The sequence below is a fragment of the Panthera uncia genome, chromosome B1 (genome assembly GCF_023721935.1).
Source record: "Panthera uncia isolate 11264 chromosome B1, Puncia_PCG_1.0, whole genome shotgun sequence".
NCBI classification, from domain to species: Eukaryota; Metazoa; Chordata; class Mammalia; order Carnivora; family Felidae; genus Panthera; species Panthera uncia.
The window spans coordinates 39,315,602-39,341,918 of record NC_064811.1 but is presented as its reverse complement, the minus strand read 5'-3'; the positions used below and the strand labels follow the sequence as shown (position 1 = coordinate 39,341,918).

General features: G+C 36.5%; 1 protein-coding gene across 4 annotated transcripts in view; it reads left to right on the top strand.

Moving 5' to 3' along the window:
• Window positions 1-21,284, top strand: part of NFXL1 (nuclear transcription factor, X-box binding like 1) — a 72,174-nt gene extending 50,890 nt beyond the window's left edge. For 3 of the 4 annotated variants that reach the window (XM_049632008.1, XM_049632010.1, XM_049632011.1), the window contains exons 18-23: window positions 288-454; window positions 6,012-6,081; window positions 12,386-12,490; window positions 16,541-16,627; window positions 17,424-17,477; window positions 20,293-21,284. In XM_049632008.1, the coding sequence (XP_049487965.1) occupies window positions 288-454; window positions 6,012-6,081; window positions 12,386-12,490; window positions 16,541-16,627; window positions 17,424-17,477; window positions 20,293-20,466 (657 nt within the window). In that variant the 3' untranslated portion in view covers window positions 20,467-21,284. Of the gene's footprint in view, window positions 1-287; window positions 1,390-6,011; window positions 6,082-12,385; window positions 12,491-16,540; window positions 16,628-17,423; window positions 17,478-20,292 lie in introns of those variants that run through there. The other variant, XM_049632012.1, reaches the window with a different exon arrangement.
• The last annotated feature ends 5,033 nt before the right edge of the window (window positions 21,285-26,317 follow it).

Below are 26,317 nucleotides of genomic sequence, written 5' to 3'. Positions count from 1 at the left end.
CAGTACAATTTCAGATGACGCAGTTTGATTTAATGAAGTTTGTAGACATAACAGTCTTTGTGAATAGTGGTGATATTGATAATTTTGCTATTCTTCATTTTTAATATATATTTTTTCACTTTGAATAATTTTAAAGAGTGAAAGCATGCACCATTTTATTAACTATATTCTCAAGAGCTGCAAAAGTGCTTTTTTTTTTTTAATGGGATATGTGAATTTTGTAGTTTTAATATATAGAAATGTTCAACTTCTGTACTTAGATGATTTATTTCCTTACTACCCATCAGGCTGGCCCAGAATGCCTTCACTGTGAAGAAGGGTGCTCTAAATCACGGCCTCTGGGTTGTCCCCATCCATGTGTTTTGCCATGTCACCCTGGAGAATGTCCTCCTTGTGTTCAGATGCTTAGAATAAAATGTCACTGCAAGATCACAAGCCTTTATGTGGAATGTAGGTAAGTGGACTGAAGAAGTATTTACTATAATTATTTTAACCAGTATTTCTTTGTAATTCAGAACCCTATACAGTATTCTTTAGGAAACATTATTCACTGTTGCCCATAGACACTAGAAGCCTAGACTTTCCAGTAGAGACCTGAAGAAATACATGTAGAATCCCTCACCTTCTAGATACTTAGTCCTGGTTTCAAGGGCAATTCTGCTTTTTCCATTTGGGAATTCTGTGTAAGAGTTTTTAAGGGAAAAAGTTTCATCAATCATTGCTTAAAAAAAAATAGAAATATTCCTATAGCGGATTGTCAAGCAACTGTGTCAAACTAGAATTTTGTTGGATCAAAACTTGATGTGCACATAGTTACTAAGGCATCATTTTTAAATTCTATGGGGCGCCTGGGTGGCTCAGTCAGTTGAGCGTCCGACTTCAGCCCAGGTCATGATCTCGCGGTCCGTGGGTTCGAGCCCCGCATCGGGCTCTGTGCTGACAGCTCGGAGCCCGGAGTCTGTTTCAGATTCTGTGTCTCCCTCTCTCTCTGACCCTCCCCTGTTCATGCTCTGTCTCTCTCTGTCTCAAAAATAAATAAACATTAAAAAAAAAAAATCTAAATTCTAGACTTTTGTTTATTACAAGTGTAGCTGTTATGGCATATGCCATACTAGGCTATGACTTCTATATTTCCTTTACTTAAAAAAATGCACACTTAATAATATGTATATTTTTGCTTATCAATTATGTGGAGGGGAAAAAATTACCATTTTTTCCCTATTTAATCACAATCTAACATAATTTATCTAACTTGTTCAGCTCCGTTTCACCCAAGTTTGTAAAGTGGGCTGTGTGTAAGTGTATTTGACTCAAGTTAAAGTTGGGGATATGACTTTGTTTCTCATTTTTTTAACATAAATACTTTTTGAAAAATGCCTGTTAATAGTATCTTAAATTTTCTTTTGTCATTTATACTATAGACTACTGTTTTTTTAAATTGGAAAAGTTAAATTTTATTCTTTTTATATATTAAAATTATTTTGTTGAACTTTTAAGAATGAACTATTCTAATTTTTAGCTTTAGAGTTTTGTTTGAAGAGGGCAATTTTGCTTTAGTAATTAGTGATACTAAAGAAAGGAGATTTTCTTTGGTCTTATAGGGTGTAAATTTCCTTTTCTTGCTTCTTTTTCCCTTTGTTATGAAGTCTCCAAAGTGTGACTTTGCCTTTTTACCTTCTTGTCCAGAGTGGTTGCCTTTCCAAGATTGACTCCTTGATTCTTGTGTACTTTTTAAAGTTTCTTCCTTTTAGTTAGTGTTCGTATCTACCAGTACTTTTTCACATTTAGGGTGGACTTTCTCTTTCTGGTGTGATGTTAGCTCAGTTGCCCTCTTCTCTTTTCTGCTCAGTTTTTCCAGAACCCTACTAGTTCTCTGAAATGATTTGCTGTGGGAGCTTGAGAAATAGCTTCGCTATGAATTGGTATTTATTTTTCTACTTGCCTGTAATTTGAAATTTGTAGAAATTTGTATCTTCTGGTTATATGCAGGTCATGGGATTTGAGTGATTTTATTATTAATGAGCTGAATGATTTTGTGGGGAGGATATGTAGATAGATATATTTGGATTGAGTTGGCTTCCATTACTACAGTTATCTGGATCCTTTTCCCTTTCCTTGAATGTATATTTAAAGTGTATGATTTTCAGCAGAATATACATTCTTTTCAAGTGTACATGGAACATTCTCCAGAATAGATCACATAGTAGTTCACAAAAGAGGCCTCAACAAATGCCAAAAGATTAAAGCCTCACCATGTACCTTTTCTGACTACAACACTATGAAACTAGAAGTCCAACTACAAGACAAAAATTGGAAGGACCACAAATATATGGAGGTTAAACAACATGCTACTAAACATTGAACAGCTCAACCAGGAAATCAGAGAAGAAATAAAAAATTACATGGAAATAAATGAAAATGAAAACACAGTGGTCCAAAACCTTTGGGATGCAGCAAAAGCGGTCATAAAAAGTATATAGCAACATAGGCCTACCTTAGGAAGCAAGAAAAATATCAAACAACCTAATCTTATACTAAAGGAGCTAGAAAATGAATATCAAACAAAACCCAAAGCCAGCAGAAGGAAGGAAGTAATAAAAATTAGAGCAGAAATAAATGTTATAGAAGCTAGAAAAATAGAACAGATCAGTGAAACCAGGAACTGATCCTTTGAAAAAAAAAATTAATAAAATGTGATAAACCTCAAGCCAGACTTATCAAAAAGAAAAGACAAAGGACTCCAATAAATAAAATCACAAATGAGAAGATAAATAGCAACCAACACCACAGGAATACAAAAAATTATAAGAGAAAGTTATGAAAAATTGTATGCCAACAAATTTTTTAAAGTTTATTTATTTTGAAGTGGTGGGTGGGGGGTGGGGGGAAGGGACAGAGAGAGATGGAGAGAGAACTCCAAGCAGGCTCCACACAGGGCTCAAACTCATAAACTGTGAGATCATGACCTGAGCTAAAACCAAGAGCCAGATGCTTAACCAACTGAGCCATCCAGGTGTCCCTGTATGCCAACAAATTTGACAACCTAGAAGAAATGGGTAAATTCCTAGAAACATGTAAATGACCAAAACTGAAACAGGAAGAAATAAAAAACTTGAACACACTGGTAACCAGCAAAGAAATTGAATCAGTAGTCCAACTCCCAACAAACAAAAGTCCATGACCAGATTCTACCAAACATTTAGAGAAGAGTTAATAACTGTTCTCAAATAATTCAAAAAAATAGAAAAGGAAGGAAAACTTCCAAATTCATTCTATGGGGCCAGCATTACCCAAGCTACCACTAAAAAAGAACTACAGACCAATATCCCTGATGAACATAGATGCAGAAATTCTCAATAAAATACTAGCAAATGAAATCCAACAATGTATTAAAAAAGTTATTCACCACCATCAACTGGGATTTATTCCTGAGTTGCAGGTGTGTTTCAGTATTCACAAATCAATCAACGTGATACACCACATTAATAAAAGAAAGGATATGAACCATATGATCCTTTCAATAGATACAGAAAAAGCATTTTACAAAGTATAATATCTGTTTATGATAAAAACCCCAACAAAGCAGATTTAGAGGGAACACACCTCAAAATGACAAAGGCTATATATAACAACCCCATAGCTAATATCATCCTCAAGGGGGAAAAACAGAGCTTTTCCTTTATGGTCAGGAACAAGACAGGGATGTCCACTCTCACCACTGTTATTTAACATAGTAATGGAAGTCCTAGCCACACAATCAGACAAGAAAAAGAAATAAGAGTCATTCAAACCGGCAAGGAAGAATTAAAACTTTCACTATGACATGATAACTATATATAGAAAACCTGAAAGAGTCCACCAAAAAAAAAAACTGCTAGAACTGATACACAAATTCAGTAAAGTTATAGGATACAAAATCAATGTACAGAAATCTGTTGCATTTCCTTACACCAATTGGAATTTAAATAAAAACTTAAAATCACAATGAGATACAACTACATACCTGTTAGAATTCAAAAGATAAAAGATTGACAGGTGTTGAAAAATTAGTTTATTACTAATTATAAATTTTTTTAATGTTTGTTTATTTTTGAGAGAGAGAGAGAGAGACAGTGCGAGTGGGGGAGGGATGGAGAGAGGGAGACACAGAATCCGAAGCAGCCTCCAGGCTCTGAGCTGTCAACACGGAGCCCTATGCAGGGTTTGAACCCAAGAGATGTGAGATCATGACCTGAGCCAAAGTCGGCCGCTTAACCAACTGAGCCACCCAGGCACCTCCCTCTTTTTTTTTTTTAATGTTTATTTATTTTTGAGAGAGAGAGAGATAGTTCAAGTGGGGGAGGGATAGAGAGAGGGAGACACAGAATCCGAAGCAGCTTTAAAAAAAATTTTTTTTAATGTGTATTTATTTTTGAGAGAGAGATGAAAAATTAGTTTATTACTAATTATAAAATGACAGGAATTGGGGCGCCTGGGTGGCTCAGTCGGTTAAGCGGCCGACTTTGGCTCAGGTCATGATCTTGCGGTCCGTGAGTTCGAGCCCCGCGTCGGGCTCTGTGCTCACAGCTCAGAGCCTGGAGCCTGTTTCAGATTCTGTGTCTCCCTCTCTCTGACCCTCCCCCGTTCATGCTCTGTCTCTCTGTCTCAAAAATAAATAAACGTTAAAAAAAAAATTAAAAAAAATAAAAATTAAAAAAAATAAATAAAATGACAGGAACAAAATGATATTAATTCTTAAGTTCAGATGTGAGCACCATACTTACAAGGATGAAAACGTACAACTTCTGGGAGAGCCAGAAATTATTAAGTGAATTTTTGCTAAGAAAATTGCATATGTTACCTTAGAGTACATTTATACTAATTTGATAACACATATTTAAGATAATAGTTTTGACATTAGGCTAAATTTATGATATATTTTTGCAATTATGTATACTAAAAGGAAATAGGAAAAGCAGGAAAAGAAAGAAAGAATAAAAAGGAGAAGAAAGGTAATGGAAAGAGAAAATAAGATTCATATGGTAGGGATTTTAAGAGTGTCACTAGTTAACTGACTCATGCGATGTCTGTTGTGGTTGTATTCAACTAGATTAGAAAGTAGTTTTATTCCCTGGTGCTTATGACTTTTCCTGAATTACCCACCAAGTCAAATATAAAAGCACACAGACTGCTCTAAAATGATTGAATCTAAAATGAATCAATTTCTAATATTAATAAATAGCTTACCAAAACAACTTAAAAAGATTTCCTAAAACAAGCTCACTAAATTCTTCAATTTGAAGTAGGTTTTTTTTTTTCCTCTTTAAGAAAAAGCAAGCAAAGGGGGGTGGAAAGAGAGAGAAAGGGAGGCAAATCAAGAAACAGACTCAACTACAGAGAACAAACTGATGGTTGCTAGAGGGGACGTGGATGGGGGAATGGGTTAAATAGGTGATGGGGGTTAAGGGGTGCACTTGTTGTGATGAGAGCTCTGGATATTGTATGGAAGTATTGAATTACTATATTGTACACTTGAAACTAAATTACAATTTATGTTAACTAATTGGAATTTAAATACAAACTTTAAAAAAAAGAAATCTGGGTGAGCATTTTCTCAGGATCAATTTTAAAGTAATATATTGAGCCATCAGTTTTTAACTGTTCATAGAAGTGTTAGGAAAATGATAATTATATGATGATATAATGATTGATCTATCAACAGGGAAAGATAATAGCAGGAACTATTAAAGAGATCATGTTTTATATGTGTTTTATACTCCCTTTTTGCATTGATTGACTTTTTGGCATTTGATTTATTGGTAATAGATAAAGCGCTGGAAGGTTTCAGTTATCAGACCAGGTAAGTAATTTGAGATAATTATTACAGATGGTACACAAAATAGTTTTCAAGAAAAAAATGAACTAGGGTAATTTTGTGGATATGTTTGAAATGATGAATTACTTTTAGAGAAATTATGTTATAAAATGGACTTTGGTTTGAATGGCATCAAAATTTCCTCTTTTATTTTTAGAAAAATAACCACTGCTGATATAGATGAAAAGAATCTCCTTAGTTGTTGCAAAAATCAGTGTCCTAAAGAGGTAAGCTTTAATAGAAACTTTTAAGTTGTATTTCTATGGCCTTGTTTCTCTTGGATTTTCTCTTTTCTCGTTTGGTCTTATTTCAGGTCTTTTCTGAACCTGCTAGACATGTGGGTCCAGAAGAGAAGATGTGATTGAGGTCTGTAAAAATGTAATACATACTAACTGTGGATGCACATCTCTTTATGAAATTTTGGGGGTATTAGGACTAAGACTGACCCTTCGAAGATTTTTTTCTAAGAGCAGTTTTGAAGAGAGCTTATATACTTTATATGATAGAGTATTGACCTAATGCTTTGCCCCTCCTTAAAATATTAAATACGTGTAGAACTGTGTGAGTCATAGGCTGTGAGACAGTAAATCCATAGTAGGTTATTTAAGAAGCAGATTTGTGTGTGTGTGTGTTTGTGTGTGTGTGTGCGCGCGTGTGCACGCGCGTATGTATGAACTTTAAAGTTCATTATTATTTTGAATTAATTAATACAAAGTACTTATGTTAAAGTCTTATTTTTAAATATTCTGATTCTTGTATGTGCATTGTATCCAAACTGAAAGTATTAAAAATAGTTCAGAAAAATTATTCAGAGTGTAAAGGTTAAAAGTCACCAGTGATTTTTCTTGGTGATAATTTGAGAAACCAAAGTGGTCCGTCTATAGTTGGTTAACTTAAAAGTCAGAGTATTCCCTTTTTTTGTTGTTGGAGGTAGGGCAGTAATAGTTACTTGATTTGGTTGGACATTGATAAAGGAATCCCTTTGACTTACAGATATACTTATTGTACCACTTTTATTTTAATTCTGTCTTTATGTATTTACCTGTTTCTCGTCCTCTTTATAGTCAGGGAGAGATGACAACAAAGCCTTAATGACAAGTATAGAAGTCATTCTCTTTAATTAAATAAAAAGAAATTAACGCATGATATGCCTTTTTGTTAGCAATATTTCCTTTTAACTAAAACTGGATGCTTTTTATGGATTTCTGTTTAAGAACTATTGGAAGTTGAACCTGTGTATTTTAAAAGTTATGTGAGATTATAAACAGACATTTCAAGCAATAAATGATTATTTTAATAACCTGTCTTTGTCATACAAGCAAAACTAAGGGGGACATTGGGATATTTCAAATTTAATTTTCTGAATTCTTCAAATCCTGAGTTTTTCCTTTTTAAAATAAATTTTCTTCTGTCCAGATTCAGATTCCGGGTAATAAGTGGTTGAGAATGTTTTATTTTTAATCTGACTCAGTAACTTGGTATGAGATTGTAGTTAGAAATAACAAAATTAAATTTAGGGATTGCTAATTTGCAGTTTAATATTTCCTTGGCTGTGATTCATTTGTGATACTGTTATGACATTTGGTGGGACTAGATGGATGGTCACTGTTTAAAAATTTGTTTTCCATGCTCATGATTATTTGGATTCTAGATCATTCTGGAGCCCCGAGTATTTCCAGAGTCTCCTTGGGCTCCCTTGAAAAATATAGCCTTAGTTTGGGAACAATCCAGGTGGCTGTTATAGTTTGAAACAGTCTAGGAGCAGACAGGTGTCTAATAGAACTTACTCTAGTTTATGGCCTCTCAACATTGGTGAGGCTACAGCAATACTTCTCAAACAGTCAGTTTAAGAGCTTCTTGAAATGGATTAATGGGCCCTGCCCCAGAGTTTCTGGTTTTGGGGGCCCAAGAATTTGCATTTCTAATAAGCTTATATATAATAGTGATATTGTTGGTCTGGCACCACAGTTTTGAGACTCACTAAGCCATAGAATCAAGTCATACTTGGGATCAACCAAGAACTGTGTCACTTTGCATCTGCAGCAGATATCCTGTACTCAGAGTTAAGGTATAGGATGATGGTAAATTCTGATGTGCTGATAGATTCCTGTTCACTTTCTCTTCCCCTCCCCATACTATGGATTTCTTGAGGGCAGGGACTATGTCATATTTGTCCTTGCATCCAGTCCTTTGTTCCGTGTTTGTATGTATTAGGCAGTTGGTAAATGTTTGTTGAATGTGAATTAAACTGAACCGTGGGAGTGATATAGGCATATCCTTCTAGATATACACACTCTATGTCTTCTGGACTGGTTTGAATTTAACTAAAAGAAAATATAAAGATACCATGAAGAACTAACTACACCTTTAAACTGCCCCACATACACAATTCTGCTTTTAAAAAATATTTCTGAATTTGGTTTTATCATCCCCATGCAAGCTTTTTTACTTTTTGCTTGGGAAAATTATTTAATGTCTCTGTAACTCAAATTGTTCACGTATACAATGGGAGAAATAATACTCACTTCTGAGCGCTGAGTATTAATGAGTTAATAACATGTAAATGTCTTAGTATATGGTAAGTGCCTTATATGTGCTTGCTGTAGTGATGATGATATATGTGGGTATTTATCCACAAACATTGTTTTGAAAGCTTTCCTTAATTATTTTTAAAGAGCTTTTTTAATTGTTGTGATTAAAATGGAACATTTTGAAGTAGACAGTATTGGTTATTGATGAGGTGTTGGATATGACATATGCAAATGTTAGCAGAATGATGTTAGGGGCTGAGTAGAAGAAAACCATTCCACATTGAGTAGAGTAGGCTATCTCTGCTTTAAATGAATGTGAAGGTTAGATGTTTTAGAAAAACCTCAGTATTTTGGTGTGAAGTCTGTAATGAAGATACAGTCTTTATATATTATGCATTTTAATCAGCTTCCTTTGAAACTGCTTTTCAGCTCTTTTAGAATATAAGCTGGCTTTTAAGATAACACATACTTGTACATCTGATTTTTTTTAAACAATGAAATTATTACCTAGTCAGAAATACGTAATACATATGGACAGTTTAACAAATGGTTAAAAAGTCAAGACCGTATAGCTCCACCCAGGTTAAAAATTACAGTGTGACTGCATCTCAGAAGTCTACCAAAGTCCCTGTCTGACTGTGGTTTCCTCTTTCTATCCTATATGTTATCTCCATCTCCCTTTTATAGTAATTTACTTGCTTTTGTTTATAGTTTTCATCTGGAAACAATATTGCTTGCCTAATTTTATATTAAAAGTTCAAAAGTATGAACTTACGTGACCTACTTACTGTGCTTTATGTTATGTTTGTCTCGTTTATTACATGTTGCCACAGTCTTTATTCCATTATATGAGTATACTATAGTTCACTGTGTTTTCTTTACTGTGGGTAGATATTTGAGTTGCTAAAAATACTGTTATGAACATTCTTGTTTATACATTCTAATATATGTGCATATAGGTTTCTGTATGTGCCATTGCTTATTCATAGGGGATGTATAATTTCAACTTAAAGTCATATTGATTTCCAAAATAGTTGTACAATTTACTATCAGTAAATTTTCCTGTTTACTACCAGTATTTTAAAGTTCCAGTATTTTAATTTCCAGTTACCACCACACTTGGTATTGTCATAATTTTTAAGTTTTGCCAATTCTATGGCATCTGGTGATTTTAAATTACATTTTCCTGATTACTAGTGGTTTTTAATACTTTTTCAGGATTAATGACATTACTTTTGTCTGTGGGGCATATGTTGGATACCAGCACAGCAGACTTCTGGATGAGTTTCAGTTCTCCTTGCAAGCTACAGAAATCAGTTTGGTTAACTTATCACACACACAAAAAAAGACATATTTGGAGGATATTGGAGGCCAGTTCATAGATTTTGAAGGAAATGCTGTTACAGCAAACTTTGGGAAGGGCAGGACCTGGGCAGCCCCCAGGGCCTTGCCAGCAGGGGCTTGAGGGCTCTGTAGTGAGATGACTATTCAAACCACCATCTCTTTCTTTTTAGTTTTCAGTTATCAGGAGAGAAAATCTGATTGGTCCCCTTAGGTACGGGGGCTCCCTTGGCACAGGCAGCAGCAGACAGGGAACTGGAGTGGGTGGTACAGTCATGGCCATAGCTCCTGGGAGAACTGTGGTAAACCAGGCAGCCATCCCAATTTATGTCTTCTGTTTCTTCTACCAGCAGAGAACGTGAAAGGCCGGGAGATTCATGGAAGAATTGTGAGATGGGGGTAACAGGATCAATACAGTATTTAGAGAAAAGAGGTAGATTTTAAAGGTAGAAGACCCAGCCAGAGAAAAGAGACTTTTAAGATGGTAGTCAAATTGTGGAGAGTGACCATGGGGTCTTTTAGGACTAAGGCAGAAAGATAGGACATCCATCCGGTTTTTAGCTTTTCATCAAACCCCAACACGTTGAAAATATAGAATACTATAGTCACAATTCTGAGTAACTTCAGAAAGTCTATATTGATTCTGAAAAGCTTCCCTATTCACTTTCCCCATTAGAGTTATTGATTTAAAGTTGAAGTAGAGTGGTTAGTTACTTTTAGAGAGGATGACCGATGTCATTACCTCAATGAAGGAAAGAGCAAGAGGCTACAGAGACCTGTTTTGAGAAGAAGAGAGGATGGGTGGTAAGTTAATGCCAAATGTTTGTCTTCTTCATGAAGTCAGGCTAGAGGCACTGGCAGGAATGGAAGTGAGGAAGAAGTTGAGGAGGACAAAGACTTTAAACCACCCTGTGAGGCAGATATTTGATAGTTCAAAAGTATGAACTTTTGAGCTTCTTAAGCAGTGTTCAAGGCCTGTAGTTAGGTAGAGAGAAAAACAAAACCAAAGTGGTCCAGGAATGCTAGTGTGGAACTCATTCCAGCAGTGCAGCCCTATGGTGGGACTGATGAAAATGTAGTCTGAGTGATCCATATTTAGTTTTGGTGCGAACGTCTCAGCTAAAAATGAAAAAACAAGAAATTTAGTTGCACACCAGAGAGAGACTAAAGGCAATGGAAAAGACTTCTGAATGTTTTAAAGTCAGTAGAGTTAATAGTTTGAAGAATCAATCTGGTGAAATATAAAGATCAGAAGTTGGAGAATTCAATGTTTATTAAGGTGTCTTTGTTAATGAATATAAGAGACACAAAGAAATAGAAGACCATTGCCCTCATTATAATACCTTTTATTATAATAGCTAAATATATCGAGAACATTTAATCCTCACGACAGCCTTACAAAGTTCTGTTTCCCTTCCCAGTTTTATACGTGAGGCACAGAAAAGTCAGGAGGTTTGCCCAAGATTTCACAGTTGGTCAACAGGGAAGCTGAAATTCAGTTCCAGGCAGCTTGACTTTGGAATTCAACCACTAACCAATGGTGTCTTTTATTCACAGTCTGGTTGGAGAGACAGGAATCTATGAAGTGTCTACATTTTTTAAAATTTTTAATGTTTTTATTCATTTTTGAGAGAGACAGAGCACAAGCGGGGGAGGGGCAGACAGAGAGGGAGACACAGACTCTGAAGCAGGCTCTAGGCTCTGAGCTGTCAGCACAGAGCCCATCGTGGGACTTGAACCCACGAACCATGAGATCATGACCTGAGCTGAAGTCAGACGCTCAACAGACTGAGCTACCCAGGCGCCCATAATTTTTTTTAAGACCACACAGTGTCACAATAGTTTAAAAGTAGATTTCTTACATAATTACTATTATTTGTTCAAATATAGGCAAATTTCTATCATGTTACTATGGTGATCTAAGCCATTTATTGAAGTCTGGATAAGATTTGAATACAAAGAAGATCACAATGTTTCATCTGAAAGCTTGACTGTGATAAGAAGATAGTAAATAACTACAGACAAGGAGCCACATAGACATCATGGCAATTGCTTAGTTGGTTTGGCTACCTATATAATATGTTTTAATACATAGCGGCAAAGAGAAATGATTTAGAGTAAAAGGCTAAGCAGTTGTATTACAACACAGTGCCTTAAGGACAAGAAAGTTTTCTTTCTTATATAACCATATAGGGAAGGTAGATGTGTTATCACTGTGCTCCATGTATTCATCCAGGAACTCAAATAAGTCAGGCAGCTCTGCTTCATCTTGACACATGGTTTCCATTCGTGCTCTAAATGTCATCAGTTACAGCACATTGGGAAGGGAAGAACATGGATGTATGCTCTTGAAAAGCTTGAAGGCACAAAGGCACTTTTGCTTACATTTCATTGGCCAGAACATAGTCACGTGGCTATAACTAGCCGCAACCCTGATGTAAGATACACTCTTGGAGTGGAACTGGGGAGAATATTTAACATTTATGTGTAAAGTAATTTATATCTAAAAGAAAAAGTTGGAAAATTAGATCATTATCCAGGGTTGATTGACCGACCCTACTGTGATAGACTCTCTTAAAATAGCTGTTGAAGGAAGGGGAGTTTGTAGAGTATGACTAGAATATAAATATGCAATTGCTTTATTTTCATTTTATTTTAGCTTCCTTGTGGTCACAGATGCAAAGAAATGTGTCATCCTGGTGAATGTCCCTTTAATTGCAACCAGAAGGTAAAACTTAGATGCCCTTGTAAAAGAATAAAAAAGGTAAGTATTTTAAGTTATTGAATATACTTTTCTGTGTAAAAAAAAATTTTTTTTGTCTCTGTTTTGGTAGTTTTTGGCTTTACTTTTTGCCTTTTAATTTTAAGGTCTTACCTTTTAGAATCTTTATTGTTAGCCTATTTCTGTAGGTACTTATTTTAAAAATCAGCTTTGTTTGGCAATTTAGTTTTCTGTAATTTACTCATAAAAGAACTTTGTTTTATGTTGGAACTAAGTTCAGTGCCCTTTTTTTGGGTAGAATCAACATGCTCTAGATTTGAGGGGTGCCTGGGTGGCTCAGTCGGTTAAGCGTCCGACTTCAGCTCAGGTCATGATCTCGCAGTTTGTGAGTTCAAGCCCTGCGTTGGGCTCTGTGCTGACAGCTCAGAGCCTGGAGCCTGTTTCAGATTCTGCGTCTCCCTCTCTCTGACCCTCCCCTGTTCATGCTCTGTCTCTGTCTCTCTCTCTCTCAAAAATAAAGATTAAAAAAAATTTAATATGCTCTAGATTTGAGGTCTTTGTACAAGGAACATGGAATGAGTAATAGAGTGAGTTTCATGGTTTAAGAAATGGTCTGGAATTTAACCTTTGTTGCTCTTATTTATGAAATAGTTTTTGCTATCAGTATCATGTTGTGAAAACACAGCCTTAAAAAGACTTCACATGCGCAGCCTTATGACAAACTGGGAGAGAATTCATGTTAAGATAAAATAGTGGTAATGCAGGAGTAAAAGGGCAAAACTTTTTTTTTTTTTTTGTAATGTTTGTTTATTTTTGAGAGAGAGCGAGAGAGACAGAGTCTGAGCGGGGAGGGGCAGAGAGAGAGGGAGACACAGAATCCAAAGCGGGCTCCAGGCTCTGAGCTATCAGCACAGAGCCCAATGTGGGGCTCAGATTCACAGACCGCAAGATCATAATCTGAGCCGAAGTCGGACGCTTAACCCACTGAGCCACCCAGGAGCCCCTGAAAGGGCAAAACTAAGAACTGGAAAGCTCAGTGGAAGCAAACTATACACCATTCAGCTAAACTAAGCTTACACAGAAGAGTCTCACTTTTCTCCAGTGTCAGCAGCTGGGTGGTCTTGTTTTCAGCCTCCTTTTCCTTGACTTGCCTGTTCACGCTGTTGACCTCTGATTTTTGCTCTCTCGGTTACAGTTGTAACTCCTTTTTTCCTTCATATTCTTATGGTCATCCCCTAAGGTTAGTCTTTTTCTTTTCTTTAAATTCATTCAACAAATATTTATTGAGAATCTTCTGCTTTTATTGAGGATATTTGCTTTTTACTTTTTTTCACAGTTCCTACCATCACTTCCTGGGATAGGTAGCTTCTGAATTTAAATTTAGAAGCCTGACCTCTTCTGAAGTTGAATCCCTAAGTTTTAGATATTTAAATTGGACTGCTTTATGTGAAAATCAATGCTTAGTCAAGTCACTTTTCATCTGCGATGTCTCTCTCATGTCCTGTTACTGTCCAAATACAGTTCGCCACCCACTAGAAGAACTTTGGCAACAGCTTATTCTTGGACTCTGATAACAGCTTCATAGCAGATTTCCCTGCCTCCGAGTCTAGTACTTCCTTAATCTAAGTTCTTCAGTGGTTCTTCATCACTATGGGAAAAGAATATACATTTAGAAGAAACATCTATGTACATACTGACTTGGCATTCAAGTGAATCTGTGATGGTGAATGTTTGCCTGCTTATCTCCAGTCTCATCCTCTAGCAGCCATCTCTGTGAATCTGTTACTTAGGTGTCCTAACATACATGCTACCTTACGCTTTAATCTGTGGCGATGTATACATTCTTCCTTTTGTGTAAAATGCAAAGTTTCTTCCCTTTACCATTCCGTCCACTAGAATCCTGCTTCTAGTATTCAGTGCACGCATTTCCTTGTTTGGGAAGCTCTTCCTTGTCCTGACTCCCTTAGGAAGACTTAGATGCTGTTTTCCCTTGGTTTCCTTTATCCTAGGTTCATGACTAAGAGCTTGATGATCCTAGGGACGTCTGCAACCTTGTTTTCTCATCCATAAAAGAGAATTTATACTTAGATTTATTGAAAAGAATAAAAGAGGTAATGCTTATGTAGCATTTAGTACAGTGATTGCTATGTTTAATAGATAGCTGCTGTTATTATTAGTTAACCACTTGTCATATTATTCCATTCTTTTCCTTATTGTGTCCCTGTCCCTCATACAGTGCTTGGCATGTGATAGGTACTCTGTAAGAACCTTTTTTTTTCTTTTAAATTTTATTTATTTTGAGAGAGAGAGAGAGGGAGAGAGAACATGAGAGAGCACACACAGGGGAGGGGCAGAGAGAGGGAAAGAGAGAATCCCAAGCAGGCTCTGTGCTGCCAGTGCAGAGCCAGACATGGGGCTTGAACTCACAAAACTGTGAGCTCATGACCTGAGCCAAAACCAAGAGTCGGACACTTAACCAAGTGAGCAACCCAAGTGCCTCACCAAAATTTTAAAACTTTTTTAAAAAAGATTAAGTGGTTGAGAGGGAAATTTGTAGCTCTCCAGAAAATTCTCTAGAACTGAATGAGTTGGTAGCCATTGGCCACATATGGCTGTTTTATTTATTTGAATATTTTTAGCTTTATTGATGCACAGTTGACAAAAATTATACGTGTTTAAAGTGCACACATGATGATTGTCCATACATATACACTGGAAATGATTACAGCAATCAAGCTAATTAACATTTACCTCACAGTTACTGTTTCTTTGTGGCGAGAATACTTACATAGCATATTTAAAATATATAATACAGTATTCGTAACTATAGCCAGCATGTGGTGTATTAGGTTCCTTAGAACTTATTCATCTTATCACTGAAAATTTGTAGCCAGTGACCAATTTCTTCATATTCTACCTAGTCCGTAGTTCCTAGAAATTTCCATTCTCTTCTCAGCTTTTCTAAGTTCTTCTCAGCTTTAATTTTTTAGATTCCACATATAAGTAAGATCATACAATATTTGTCTGTATCTGACTTATTTTACTTAGCATGATTGTCTCCATGTTCATCCATGTTCTCTAAATAACAGGATTTCCTTCTTTTTTATGGCTGAATAATACTGCATTATAGGTAGGTAGGCAGATCACATTTTTTTTCATTCACTTATCCATTGATGGACACATGCCTTGTTACCATATCTTGGCTATTGTGAATAATGATGCAGTGAATATTGGAGCACAGATATCTCTTAGATATTTCATTTTCATTCCCTGTATAGCCAGAAGTAAGACTGCTAAAACCTATACTACATCTCTTTTAAGTTTTTAAAGAAGCTTCCACACTGTTTTGCATACTGGCTATACCAATTTACATTCCTGCCAACACAGCGCAAGGTTTCTTTCTTTTTTTTTTCTGTAGTCTTGCCATGACTTGTTATTTATTGGCATATCAATTATAGTTATTCTAACAGTTGTGAGTTGATTATATCATTGTGGTTTACATTTGCATTTTCCTGGTGATTAATGATGTTGAGCCCATTTGTGTATACCTGTTGGCACATATGGGTATTTAAAATTTGAATTTTAACGAATTAACATTAAATAATAGTAAACCTTCAGTTCTTCAGTTTCACTAGACACATTTTGAGTTTCAGTAGCCATATGTAGTTAGTGTTACTCTGTTGGGTAGTGCAGATTTAGAACGTTTTCATGATCTCAGAAAGCTGTGTTGGATGGCACTACTCTAGAGCATTTTATCCCCTGGAAACCTTAGAAATGTAACAAGCAATAAAAATAAAGAATAAAAATGAAATTAAAGCTAAGTTCATAGTGGCTCTAGTAAATAATTATTAAATGGATGCTTTGAATTTTATGTAATTTACTTTTTTTCAATTATGAGGCGATAAAAGAATGATCCCTCTTTGAATTAAGACATTTAATACTTGTAACCATATCATCACTAAATATTCATGAAGTGACTGTTAATATGCATAACCTTAAGCTGTTAGAGAAATTTTGCTTTTTTGTGGCATACAGTTAGGACTTTGAGGGAAAAAGCTTTTAAAGTCAAATTTTTAAAAATATTATTTGTAGGAACTACAGTGTAACAAAGTACGTGAAAATCAGATTTCAATAGAATGCGACACAACATGCAAGGAAATGAAACGGAAAGCATCTGAGGTAATGTTGCATTAAATGTCAATTCTAATTTGCTAATTAATAGCCTTTTCATATTTTGTGGATTACTTTATGTGCTTATTACAAACAAATCTCATCTCTTTTTGCTTTTGTAATAAAAGCCTAGTTTTGTAGGCCTATTTTCAATCCCCAGGTGTATTCTTCAGTGTGTACTAGATTTTTCCATACCAGTTAGTGTATAATGCTCTGGAATGGGACATAGTTTTTCATTTTAATGTTAGTCTAAGCCTCTTGAAAGCTAGGTTAAAATAATACAAAATAAGGTTTTGGAATTCTTTGCTGTTTGGGTTACCTCTAGTGTCATCATTTGCCTCCACTAATGCATTCAATGAGTAAACTCTTGATTTTGTTTGATACTAAGGATTCCCTTCCAGATAGAACATTTGCAGAAAATGGTCAATTTCAACTCTAGAAAAAGAGTGGTATTGAATAATTTATTATAGACTTAGTATGATAACTCAAGAAAAAAAATCAGCTTTAAAAATATTTCATTTTGCAGTTTTGTGACTCTTTGAATTGTGTTCTAATATCTATTACAATTGTTAAACTGAAATGTTTATATACCGTGTAACACTATCCCTCCCCTCCCCTTCCAGTCGGTTAGACAGAACCTTGGTAACACTTCTCAGTATAACCTTTACATGTCATTAAGTAACTTCCAATATAAAGTTCCTAGAAGTCATTCTGGGTTAGTGGATCCTGGGTGGGAAGATGTTAAAATTCTGAATAAAATTTGATGGTTGTGATGGTAATGTACTTTTAAATGTCTATAAAACAGATAAAAGAAGCAGAAGCCAAAGCTGCTCTTGAAGAGGAAAAACGAAGACAACAGGTAACTAAACAAAATACCTAGATTTATGTCTCTTTGTATCGTTGTTAGTTTTTATAGAAACACAAGGTATATTCCACATGCAAACTAGGGGCTGGTCTACTGTTTTCTGGACTGAAAATAATACATTTCCTACAAAACAGAAATTAGCCATTCCCTCACTTCAGTCCAGCTATCCTGAACCTCTCAAGAAGCATGAAATCTTGTATATTCCCAGATATTTTGTATATTCCCAAATTTACTTCCTTGCCAGGCTCATCCATTCTCTAGTGATAAGAATTTTAACTCCTCTTTAGGTTGGTGGGTGTTGGTGGGGTGTGGCAGCATCCATTTTTTTTTTATTAAAAATTTTTTTATGGGCACCTGGATGGCTCAGTGAGTTAACTGTCCAAATTTGGCTCAGGTCATAATCTCACAGTTCATGAGCCCCATGTCAGGCTCTGTGCTGACAGCTTGGAGCTGGAGCCTGCTCCGGATTTTGTGTCTTTCTCTCTCTGCCCCTCCCCTGCTCACACTCTGTCTCCCTTCTCTCTCTCAAAAATAATAATTTTTTTAAATGTTTTTTTTTTTTTTTTCTTGAGAGAGCGAGAACGAGAGAGAACATGCTTGAGCCGGGTAGAAGCAATGAGAGAAGGGGACAAAGAATCCTAAGCAGGCTCTGCGCTGACAGCAGCAAGCCCGATGCAGGGCTTGAACTCATGAACTGCGGGGCTCTAACCCACAAATCATGAGATCATAACCTGAGCCAAAGTCAGACACTTAAATGACTGAGCCACCCAGGCCCCTGGCAGCATCCATTTTAAAGTACCTCTTGGAGCACTTGTCTTCACTTACCTAAAATTATTTGAGTTCTATTTTACTGGGTTGTAAATTGTCTGTAAAAGTCAGTGTTGTTTACTACCCAATGCACTTATTTTAATAATACATTCCCTTATTTCTCCTTTATTTTCATAAATGCAGGATTATTATCTGCTCTTTGTTCTATAGCAGATGACAACTACATTTCTGTACATTTGCTCAAATACTATCTTGATTGTATACTCCAAAGAGTGGCTTAAGTTTCTAATAGTGACATGATTGTTTATCAGTTTGCATTTTGAGATGCTCCATACTTAGCAAAAAGGGTATATTATATGCAAACTGCTGCCTTTTGAATGAGGAAATTGAAATTTATATGACTTGAGGGGAGGGCATTGGAAACAATTCAGGTAGCAAATAAATGTGGGCTAAAATGACCTCTGATGTTAAATGGTTCTATAAAGTTGGTTTGCCTAATATTCCGAAATAAGTTATCAAAGCTCTTACAGTAAAACGTGGATTGACTAGAATCCTGGGAGGTTAATTTATTAGGAATAGTTGAGGGTGAATCTTCTTTCCCTTTTTATAAACCATTGTGGACGGAAATTTTTAATATATTCACTATTTACTGACCTTTTCAACAGAGTGTATAGAACATTGTTTAAATTCTGCATGATGAATGTGGGTCATCATTAAAGCATCAATTATTTTACTGTATCAGTTCCCAAGTTTGGCTCCTTTTCATGTATATTGATCTTGTTCTCTATTTCAACCACCACGAAAAATATTCTGACATTTTGATTCCTTGAAGAATGCTACTTTGTGTTAAATTAAGTCCAGGAGTAGCTCATTTTCACATGTGGTTTACGAGTGAAGTAATGGATGTGTTAACTGAAGTTTGTACAGTTGACTCTCGAACACAGGTTTAAGCTGCAGGGGTCCACTTAAATGAGGCTTCTTTTTGATAGCTACAGCACAGTACTGTAAATGTATTTTCTCTTACTTATGATTTTCTTAGTAACATTTTCTTTTCTCTAGCTTATTTTATTGTAAGAATACAGTATATAATACAACATACAAAATATGTGTTCATCAACTGTTCGGTAAGGGTTCCAGTCAACAGAAGGCTGTTTATTAGCAGTTAAGTTTTGGGGGAGTCAAAAATTGCATGTGGATTTTTGACTGTGGGATCAGCACCCCTGACTTCTGCATTGTTTAAGGGTTAACTTGTATTTCCTTTAGATAAATAAACAATTACAGAATCTTGCACGACGATTACATACATATTTTAGTTAATGACTATCGTGGTTTAGTTACAATGCACTGTAGTGTATCATGTTACGTTATCATGTATAAAGTTAAGTTCTTAACAGTAGAATAAAAATCCGCATTTCATGAGTATCATCCAGTTACCCTTTTTTTAGAACCAGTTTTTATATTCTACTTTCTAAAATAGTCATTTTGACTTAAAGCATGAAGCATTTTTCCCCTGAAGAGTTTCTACTCTGTTTTTAAATGTATTTGATAAAGAGAAGACTCAATTTCTGGCAGTTTTTTTTCTCTACTCACTTGAATTTCCTTCATAAAGCCATTAATGTTTATTACTAGCATTGTAAAAAGCTAGAATTACAGGTATTTTTATTCTCACTGGGCATCTCTTATCGCTTGCCAGAAATTGTTGTCAAAACCCAGTAGGTTAATGGTGTTGAAGTATAAAACTAATGTCTATATTTAGGGCACCCTTTTTTAATCAGATATTTCTGTATTTTGTGTCAAAGTCAGGCCCATGGTCTGAAATAATCTGTGACTCCCCGTTTCCCTTTCTGCTTACCTAAACTCTGAATGTGTTGAATGCAATCTGTAGTGGAGAGAGTTTTTTTTAAAAAATCAAATCAATATATTTATTAAATACCATTACTATTAAAACATTTCACAAATTGATTTTCATCCAAGTGGAGAATTTCAAATCAGCGTACGTATCGAATCTAATAAAAATGATACTGTTTTGTTTTTGACTTAGGCTGAACTGGAGGCTTTTGAAAACAGACTGAAAGGTCGTCGGAAGAAGAGCAGGAAAAGAGATGAAGTGGCAGTGGAGCTGACGCTATGGCAGAAATACAAATATTTTCTCCTTCCCGCATGTGCGCTGGTGGTTTTAGTGTTTGCCTGGTACATAGCCCGTGACGTGGCCTAGAAGTTGTGATCTGTTCACATACCTCAGACTGGATTTAGAGAAGTCAAGTCTGGAACGTTAGGAAGTGTATACTGTAGAACATATATATTCACATTCGTCTCTGTGTTCTCTTCCGGCTGTTGTTAGAAGGACGGAATGCTAAGCTTTCTCCTGATGAGCGTACCAGAAGTGGTAGGGTAACATTGTTCACTAGTAAAAGCATGACCGAAATTGTGAAATCTTTCATAAGTCATAGCCGGTGGCAGGGTAGCACATCAGTTGTTCAGTGCGCTTCCTTGTGTTAACACAGTTGTTTCATTGACTATTTCAAACCAACTTTCTTTTCTTTTCTCTCTCTTTTCTTTTTCCTTTCTTTCTTTCTTTCTTTCTTTCTTTCTTTCTTTCTTTCTTTCCAAAATTAAGATGAAACTGAGCCATATGTGCAGTAAAAGGAATATTTCACAATGTTTTGGTTACTTATTAAAAGGTACTTTTCTTGATCATGTAACTTTGTACTTAAAAAAAAAAAACTATTCTCTAAAAGACCTCTTAAATTGTAACATGAAGCTATAATTAGATGTAATTAGATTCCAGAAATTGGCTTATTAGTGAGGAATTTTTATCAGTTATTGAAATAAGTTTTTATGTGGTGGCTTTCTCAGAGGAAAATATAATTGTTTTTTAAAAATGTCAGGCTAGATTTCTCACATGTGGCTATTTCTTGTGTAAGAAGCACTTAACTGAAGTTTGGCATGTTTTGTAAAACTTGTACGTGTCTTCTCAAAGTAACAATAAAAGAAAAACTGATATTTATGAGCAATAAATGCTTGAGCACAGGGCTTATGAGCTTTCTATACTTACTCTCATTTCTTTTTATCATGATCCTGTAAGTAGATTTCAGCTGGAAATCATCAGTTCTTATGAAAAAAACACTCTGATAGAGAACTATCAGTAAGCCAAATCTGTTTGAATTGTCATTTTAAATGGTTTTGCTATTTAATTTTTGTATGATTAATGTTTTCATTAAACTTTTTCATACCAAATTTGTAACCTAGAATATTTACTATTATCTAGAAGATTCAGGAGCCAGTAATTTTAGGTTAGGTATTAGTATCAATGTATAAAAGCTCTAATACTTGATGCAAAACATAGTTAATTGGTAGATACTGAAAAATGCAGAAGTATGTTTTAAACAGAAATACAAAGAAGGATTTTTACACTTTGCTGACCTGAATTCAAAAATTTTTAATGTTACATGCATTCGTCTAGTATTAGCTAGTGTCTAAAATGAAAGGGCAGTCATTCTTTTCATTATGGTATTTGTGTTTTGATTTTAGACTTTTTTTTCTTTTTTACCTTTCTCCATGTTAGAGTAACTGGGTTAGTGTTTCAGGAGCTCTAAGTTAGAGCTGCTACACTTATGTCATTTCCTGACTCTAAAAGGTGAATATTAAAGACTGTGAGCAACTAGGTGTCTACCTGAGGAGCTATTTTTCATGTATCTCAGAATCTTGGCCTAATAAATGAGCCTAAAGCCTATTTCCTATCTGTTTGTTGGGCTTCTGTTCTTGCTAGTTTTCTTTCGCATTTGTGGGGAAGAATTTAGTGAGCTGAGGAATGAGACTGATTAGAATAATAATAATTAAGCTGTTTATTATTTTGTAATTGCTTGGCTAGTAGTTCAGAGCTTTGTTAATTTGCCCAAAGTCACACAATTATTTATTCAATCAACAGATGTGTTTCCTGTGTTACAGGTACTTGGTAGGTACTGGAGATTAGAGTGATCCTTCCTCTTAGGGAGTGACTAAGGAGTGGAAGGGGACAGGAAGGAAATAGATACACAATAAAATGAACATCCTTTCATGTGTGATAGGTGGTATTAAAAAATGAAAAGTCATGAAAATGGGGGTAAGTGGGGACTAGCTGTTCTATTCTGGGAAAGTCCCTCTGAGATGGGGACAACTGAGCTGTGCCCTGAATGACCTTCACTTGAAGACATGAGGGAAAAATCCATGAGGGAGGAAAAGTAGCAAGTACTAAGTCTCTGAGCCCCATAGACCATGGTGAGGAATTGGGGTTTAGTCCATTCGCAAAGGGCAGTGTTGGAAGGCTTTAAGCGGGAATAGTTACTGTTAAGATGACTGGCTGGCTGCTGGCTGCTGGCTGCTGGTGGAGAAAAGACTAGAAGGGAGCAAGGGAGGGGGATGGGCTGGGAGGCAGCCTAGGCTGGAGGTGCTGGTGATGCCTCGCCCCAGTTCCCCATTGCCCTTGAAAGAGTGGCGAGTACGAGGAAGTTGCCAAAACCACTGCATGATGAGTGGAAGGGGAATGAATGAGATAGGATAGTTCTTTAAGGTCAACGTGAAGTTCAGTTTGGCCTAACTACTGGTTTGGAGGGAAATAAAGCAGTACATATGGGCCTTTTTTTGCTTCAGTCTGAACCAGAGAAGGAATGGAAGAGTTATCAAATAGCCACTAGAAAGGACACAGATAAAATTGTGAATGTCATGGCCTTACTTTCCTATTCACTCTGTGTCATTGTAAAAGTTTAGTAGCTTACTATTTGAAATTTGTGGAAATTTTAGTTTTTCGGCTTAAACTTTTAGGGAGTGTTCAGAACCTAGTGTTTGTATTTCAATTACTTTAGTCAAGTCCAAATTAAATTCAAATTTGAAATAAATTCGTATAATCTTTGCTGAAATTGCCAGAGGAACTTGGTTGAAGCAAAACATTGAAAACATTTGCTTTTTGCAAAGAAGTCTGATGCTTGAACTTCATGGCTATTAATGTTAAAGATTTTATTTATTTACTTATTAATTAAGTGTTTATTTTTGAGAGAGAGAGTGAGTGGGAGAGGGACAGAGAGAGAGGAGAAGCAGGCTCCATACTGCCAGTGCAGAGCCTGATGCCAGGCTCAAACTCACGTCAAGATCATGACCTGACCTGAGACAAAACCAAGATAGGGGACGTTTAACCAACACCCAGGTGCCCCTACTTACTTATTTTTTAAATGTTTATTTATTTACTTTGAGAAAGAATGAAAGCCCATGAGCAGGAAAGGGGCAGAGAGAGAGAGACAGACAGAATCCCAAGCGCTGTCAGCACAGAGCCCAATATGGGGCCCGACCCAGAGTCGATCTCACAAACTGAGCTGACATCAAGAGACGGAGGCCTAACTGACTGAACCCCCCAGGTGCCACGATTTTTGTTAAAAATTTTAAACGCAGGTAAGTATCTGTGGTAGTGTTTCAAGATGACCTAAAGCTTTTTTGGCTCTTCATGTTATTTCAAATGACCCAGGTGACTCCTCCAGGTGTTACCTTTGCCCATCCTTGGGTGTTAGTGAGGCAGATGTTTAAGCTCTGGAGTCAGAATTGATGTAGGGCAGCTATGTCTCCTCTCTGGTCTTTGGAAGTTGTCCTCTGTATTGAGTGGCAGTGATTAGACCACCCTAATCCTTGGGGCTTAGAGTCTACTTATAAGTCGGTGAGCTTCGTAGAGGGAAGAAGCACCCCCTAGAAGAGATGCAAATTTGGGAGGGGGAGCTTCGAACGCCTCCGCGGACAAGAGAGACCAGGCATCCACCTGGAAAACCATTTTCAGGTATTGCAGAATCTTGGTCTATTGGGGTAAGCTTAGGGCTCTTATTTGCTGCGCTTCTCTCATTTCTAAGCTTCGATTTCAGTTAATGTGGGACATGTATTTATGTAGAACTGTGAAGAGTTACCCACATACAGCCTGCAATTCCACAGTCCAGATTCATTTGAGTTAAAACACTTTCAGAGAGACATTCCCTTTTCACCATCATCTGGCCATCCTCTACCTTACAATATTTTTTCCTCCTAGCACCAAACAGTACCTGTCATTGTATCATGGATTTGTTTGTTGTCTCACCTGCTTCACTAGAACATAAGCTCCATGAGGGCAGGAGTGCAGTTTTGTTTGCCGCTGTAACCTCAGAGGGCACGCCTCGCCACAGAGTAGATGCTGGCATTAGTTTTCTGGGCCTGCCATAGCAAATGGCCACAAACGGAGTAGCTTGAAATGACAGAAATTTATTCTCTCACAGTTCAGGAGTCCAGAAGTCCAAAATCAAAGTGACAGTGGGATTGATTGGCTGGTTCTGGAGACCGAAAACTATTCCATGCCCCTCTCTCAGCTTCTGGTTGTGGGCGTCAGTCCTTGGCTTGTGGACTTAATCACTCCAGTCTCACCTCCGTCTTCGCATGACCTTCTTCTCTGGGTCTGTGTCCTTTTCTGTCTCCTCTGTATATTTAAGGTCCACTCAGCCGGTATAATCTCATTTTAATTAATTACATCTCAAAGGACCCTATTTCCAAATGTGGAAGGTGACATTCTCAGGCTCCAAATGGACATTGGTTTTGGGAGGGATGCTATTCATACTGCAACACTTATTATTTAACTTCTGTAAGCCTCAATTTCCTTTTGTAAAATAGTGACAATAAGCATTAGCTATTATTGTATGTCTGCAACTATTTTAAAGCAGTTTACGTTTTAAAAATTGCCATGACAGCCTATGCATTCTCCTTTTACAGCAAAGGAAAGTAGGTTTGTTTCAAGGATCAAAAACAAAATAAATATGTCACTTTGTGAAGTACTTGGTCACATAGTGCTTAGAAAATCTTAGCCACTCACCTGGGTGGCTCAGTCGGTTAAGTGTCCAACTTCAGCTCAGGTCATGATCTCACAGCTCATGGGTTCGAGCCCTGCATTGGGCTCTGTGCTCACAGCTCAGAGCCTGGAGCCTGCTTTGGGTTCTGTGTCTCCCCCTGTCTCTGTTCTTCTCCGGCTCACGCTCTCTCTCAAAAATAAGTAAACATTAAAAAAAAAAAAAAACTTAAAAAAAATCTAAGCTATAATAATATAGGTAAGTGTGACTTAATCTCATAACTTCAAGACCTCTGTTACAAATGGATTCACAAATCAGAGGGGGAAAAATCTGTCATGAACTGAGGCACCTCAGCTTTTGCTCATGTGGTCACTGTCAATGAGGTGGGCACTATCCCTCTGAAGACCAGGCAGAATGCTGGCCAAAGGTAGGGGCGTTTGGACAAATTGCAGGAAGGGGCCCTGTTGGTGAGGAAACAGCACTAGGTGGGCAAGGGCGCTAAAAGTAAAAATTCCTTTGGAAATTTTTCTGGACCAATTCTTTTCCTTTTCCCCGAATGACTGCTCTGATACAGTAGAGGAGGGGACTGATACACTAGTAATAATATGTACAACAAAGCAGGTCTACCCATGCTACTCTTAACATTTGCACAATATTCAGTGTGCTGATAAGGGTATGTTGACTTTGTCTTTTTAATTAAACTCTCCCCTGCAACAGGTAAATTTCCAGTCCACCTATTTCTTGCTCTTTAACATTGTAAAAAAATCTTTGCATCTTTAGATCTCAGCTGAAACTGCCACGTTCTAAACCCCCTAAAGCCAGCCTCACATTATTTTCAAGTATTTTTACATAGCATATCTTTGTGTGTGTTTAATGCATCTCTTCTACTAGACTGACAGTTCTCTGAGGGCAGGAGCCCTTATTTTGTTCACCTGGTGGCTAGCAAATCCTAAATGAGTATTAGTTGAATGAATAGCTAAACAGATATGTCGTGGGGGTAGCGTATCTGTCTTAGCCACTGCTTGCCTGTTACCATCCTCGGAGGCTGGCTGCAGCTTTAAAATATCTTTTTCTTGTTCTCAAATTGCCTTCATTTGTAGTACTAAGCACTAAGGAGGTCTGTCATATATGTGACCAAAGTTTCATCTGTAAAATTATCCTTTGCAGAGATACATTCAGTATGTTTAAGAAGTTGATTTTTCCCATCAACCTCTTTAAGGTTTGTCTTATTTCTTTTAAATG